A 4,266-nucleotide genomic window follows, 5' to 3' on the forward strand; every position below is an offset into this window, starting at 1 on the left:
GGAGGGCCAGAGCCTCAGGGCCCAGGGCAACCTCTTGGTGGTGGCAAGGGACAGGTCACGAGCAGGTTGGCGGCACTTCCGGGGCAGCATAAGGGACTCCTGGACGGCCCAATCTTCCATAACTAAGATGGCGGTGGGCATGTTGCAGCCCTCAGAGCCTGTGTCCAGTGCTCCTCTGCCTGGGCCCATGGCCCGGGGCCCGTCTTACTTGGAGCAGGCGGCGTCACAGCTGGCTCTCCCTCCTCCCGGAGGCAGGGACCCCTCTGCCAGTGGTGGGGTTTCCTGCAGTCCCACGTGGGCTGTGCTGGCGGCGGCGCCATAGCTGGGACAGTGAAGATACATTAACACAAGTCAGCAGGCGAGGGACGGGCAACGCGATCGTGACTTTGACTTGCACGTGCACACACAACACTTGTACATTGTACACTCATGCACACTCACACGTGGGCACAGTTGTTCCCGTGCACATCTGGCACACAGAGCAGGTCTAACTGGCTCCCTGGGCCCCCTCAGCCCACGACGCAGGGCCACCTCTTGTGTCCACCACGTGGGTGAGGACACTGTGTTCCTGGGGGAAGCCCCCGCCCTGCTCTCCTGGCCCCTCTGTCTTCCAGCCATGGCTGAGAGCCGGGCCACAGCCTAGCCCACCCCAGGATGGACTTGAAGGCCCCTAGGAAGCCTCGTCAGCTGCACAAGTCCAGGACCAAGGCCCAGGAGAGATTTGCCAAAAACTTTCCATACAGGTACGAGGCGCCCAGAACCGTAGGCTGAGCCCTGCTTCCCCAGGATCCCTGGGAACATGTTCTAGGGGGCAGGAGTGGGGAGCATCTCTGATCCACAGGGAGCCCCCCGACTCCCCCTGATCTCTGTGCCCACCTACCACAGGCTCTCTTGGTTGTCGGAGCCCAGCTCGGAGTTGCCGAAGCCCTGGGAAGCCAAGAACACCCCACAGAGGGAGAAGCTGCCCTTGCAGAAGAAGCTCGTGCCCACCAGGTCCATCCCAGTGCGAGGGTGAGCTCCCGCCCCAGCGGCACCCTGGCTCGCCTGTGTGCTTGCCTGGGCTCCCGCCCCTGGGCTTGGCAAATGGAAGTCCACACCGCCCTCCCAGCGTGCTCCACTCCAGGCGCTTCCGGGCGAAGCACGCAGGGCCTGGGAGGCAGCCCTCAGTGGGGCAGGGGGCCAGAGCGGGCGAGGTGGCAGCTTGTGGGCCTCGGGGCAGCCTTGTGGGTCGGGCCACACTCAGGGCCCTGGCACTGGTGGGAGTTCCACTTTGGACACCCGTAGACTCGCAGCTGCTCTCGTCCAGTGGAATCTGAGACCCGAGCCTTGGCTCAGAGATGGAGGCCAGAGGCATGAAGATTCAGTGTCCCCACACACCAGGGCACCCTCGGGAACATCCCCCAATGGGATGCATCTCAGACTGTGCAGGCTGCTGCTTGCGGGCACGGCATGGTGGAGCCTGGCAGAAGGGACTGTGAGGTCCCAGGGACTCCCGTGGCCCCTTGGTAAAGGCCCTGCCCTCAGCCCTACTCCAGGGCCTTGGCCCCTCCCTCACACTCTGGTTAGTACTGAAGCTGGCAGGGCCTCAGAGCAAAGGGCAGGGTCACCAGGGTGCAGTCCACACCCCCCTTAGAGAGGCCGTGTAAACACGCACGGACACACACACACGGGCTTGCCCTGTTCATGTGCAGCCCTGCCCCCCCCAGGCTTCCTGCCCCTCCCTCCTTGGGCTGCAGGAGCACGGGAGCCCCAGGGGGCTGAGCTGCCGAGGCTGGGGTCTCGGGTTCCACCTGCGTACCAGGGAAGCGGCTGAGAGTTGAGGCGGGGGCTGGCGCAGTCCACCTGTGCCGGAGCCAGGGAGGGAGGCTGAGGTTGGCTGGGAGCAGACCCCCACCCTCGGGAAGGACAGCGTGGAGCCCCACACTGGGCAGGGAGGCCTGGTAGGGTGGGGAGGGTCCTTGGGGTGCCCCCAAGCGGAGGCTGAGAAATGTGTCTAGTGGTTGTGGGCTGCAATCAGGGGGGCAGGACAGGAGCTCGGACAGTGCTGCAGTAGTGGGGTCCCTGGCAAAGAGCAGCAGAACTCGGGTGGGAGGCAGGGGAAGACCCCCCACGCCGCCCTCCACCCGACCAGAGTCAGAGAACAGCGCCATCTAGAGGATCTGCAGGGCTGCTTCCTGGATGGGCCACCAAGCCTGCTACAGGCCCAGCTGGTGAAGGGCAGGGCCCGGGGGCTAGGGCTGGGGTGTCAGGATGGCTGGTGGAGCAGATGGAGGAGGCGGCTTCCCGGGCCACCGCTGGCTCCGTGTGGGAAAGGCTGGTACGGGTCTGGCCGGGGGCCGATGGTGGCTGGAGCCCTCCCAGCTGCGGCCCCGCTCACCCCCTTTTGTCTGCAGTGGCTGCCGCCAGCTGAGCCCTGGAGAGTCAGCTGTGGCTCTGTGGTCTCCTCTAGGCTCGGTGCTCCAGATTTCACAGGCCCGCTGTGCTCCTGCCTGCCACCGTCGCCGCCGCTGCAGCCCCGGCTGTGTAACCTTTGGGAGCTCAAGTTACTCCAGTGTCGCTTCCCCAAACAGCTGTCCCACGAGCTGTGGCTGCTGCACGCCCGTGCCACACATGCCTGCGCCAATGAGGCAGCGGGGCCATCCCGGGGCCTCGCCTAGAGCCCAGCGCCGTGTCCCTCAGGGCCACCTTCTCCTTGGCATGCCCGGGGCAGTGGGCACAAAGGCTTGAACCCCTTGGCTGTGGCGAATCAGGAACTCCCCGTCTCCCTACAGACAAGGCCATGCTAATAAACTTTGCAGGTTCAAATCCCACTTCCACCCTGACTGTCCCTCTGCCTCTCTGAGCCGCCACTGTTTTCCAGTGGTCAGCTGGGCTAATGAGCTTTGACCTGCAGGGTTGCTGGGCCACAGCGAGGCCACTCCATAAGGACCGATCTGCGCTCACCTGCAAGGAGTTTTAGGAGGGTGTTCAGGAAGCAGAGTAGTAAAGTGTGGGGAGCGTGCTACCCGCCTTGTCTGGTTCAAAGGGGGTGTGGAACAGGTAGACAGGCAGCCGTTGTCTCTGGGGAGCTTGGGGGCGGTCAGGGAGGGAGGCCCGCCTTTTCTGAAGTTGTCATACATGAATGTAACCCTGTTAGAGTCTGACGTTGCCCCTATAGTGCCAGTGTCTAACGGGAAGCAGTGCATGAGTAAACAGGGCCACCCCTCGAGGCTGGCGTAACCCCCGTGGAGCCCACAGCCGCTGCGCCAAGCAGCAGGATGCCGGCTTCCCGTGCTGCACTCTGGTCTACACAGAGGGGCTGGAGTGCCCCTCCTCCCTGAGCCTGCCCCCGCCCTCGCCCCCGAGTCCCGCCCTCTTGGGTTGAAGCCAGACCTATCTCCATTTGGACCATGTTATGTCTTCCAGTCTTTGCCAATGTTTAAAGCTGGGTACTATTTGATAGAAGCAAAATCCAGTCACGCGTGTTGAGCCTATAGCATGACCATGGTGGGCACGTGACCACACCCGATACACTCCTGAGAGCTCCCACCCCCCTGGCATCTCCCCCGTGACCACACCTCTCCTCCCACTTTAAATATAATCTCTCGAGATGGACCTTTGGCTTAGCAGTTAAGATGCTGTATGGGACTCCCGTATCCTGTGCGTGGTGCTTACTTAGTAATCCCTCTCCCGGGAGCGTCTGACGCAGACTGTGTCCGCCTGTGTGCAGCACCCTCGCAGGAGGACGCAAACCCTGCAGGAAGCTGCACGTTGCAAAATCCCATGCGGAAAAGGGGGAACCAGCGTAAACGTTTGGCAACAGAGGGGTGATTCAGCAAGCCCCTCCCCGCACAATTCCTCTACAGACGTCAGCAGCGGTCTCGCAGCGCCTAAGTGCGTTTGTGCGTCTAAGTGAGGCCGTCCGGCTCCTTGTCCCCGCCACTGCTGTTGTGCCTGTGTCACAGGTGTGCGCCTTTGTCCTAGTGCGGATGGAACAGCCAGCTCCTGTGTCCGAGGCTCTGCTGACCTCTTGGTTTGTCCCACACTTCACTGGAGCAGCTCTGGGCTTGCTCTCGCCCTAGGCCACCTGGCCAGGTGCTGAAATACACAGATGCACACAGCTGAGACTCTAAAACCGAGTAAGGCATGAGATGGTGTTGTGGACCGGAAGCAGGGATCGATGTTAGCCCAAGTCTAACCTCCCAGGAAGCTGGGGAGATGACAAAGCCACACAGTAAAACAAAAATCCACCCCATAACTGGAAAAAAAAAAAAAAAGAGAGAGAGA

At 62.2% G+C, this 4,266-nt stretch overlaps 1 protein-coding gene across 1 annotated transcript; it reads left to right on the forward strand.

Moving 5' to 3' along the window:
* The first annotated feature begins 654 nt into the window (after window positions 1-654).
* C9H3orf22 (chromosome 9 C3orf22 homolog) lies at window positions 655-2,657 on the forward strand. Its single transcript, XM_062199934.1, has 3 exons — window positions 655-743; window positions 886-1,011; window positions 2,450-2,657. Exons 1-3 carry the CDS (start codon window positions 655-657, stop codon window positions 2,655-2,657), a joined length of 423 nt encoding a protein of 140 aa, XP_062055918.1.
* Window positions 2,658-4,266: the final 1,609 nt, after the last annotated feature.

The sequence above is a fragment of the Lepus europaeus genome, chromosome 9 (assembly GCF_033115175.1).
Source record: "Lepus europaeus isolate LE1 chromosome 9, mLepTim1.pri, whole genome shotgun sequence".
NCBI classification, from domain to species: domain Eukaryota; kingdom Metazoa; phylum Chordata; class Mammalia; order Lagomorpha; family Leporidae; genus Lepus; species Lepus europaeus.

Coding starts and splice junctions, on each gene's coding strand:
- C9H3orf22 (XM_062199934.1), top strand. CDS start 655: ATGGACTTGAAGGCCCCTAGGAAGCCTCGTCAGCTGCACAAGTCCAGG. Junction 744..885: donor GCCAAAAACTTTCCATACAG/GTACGAGGCGCC, acceptor CACCTACCACAG/GCTCTCTTGGTTGTCGGAGC. Junction 1,012..2,449: donor AGGTCCATCCCAGTGCGAGG/GTGAGCTCCCGC, acceptor GGTCTCCTCTAG/GCTCGGTGCTCCAGATTTCA.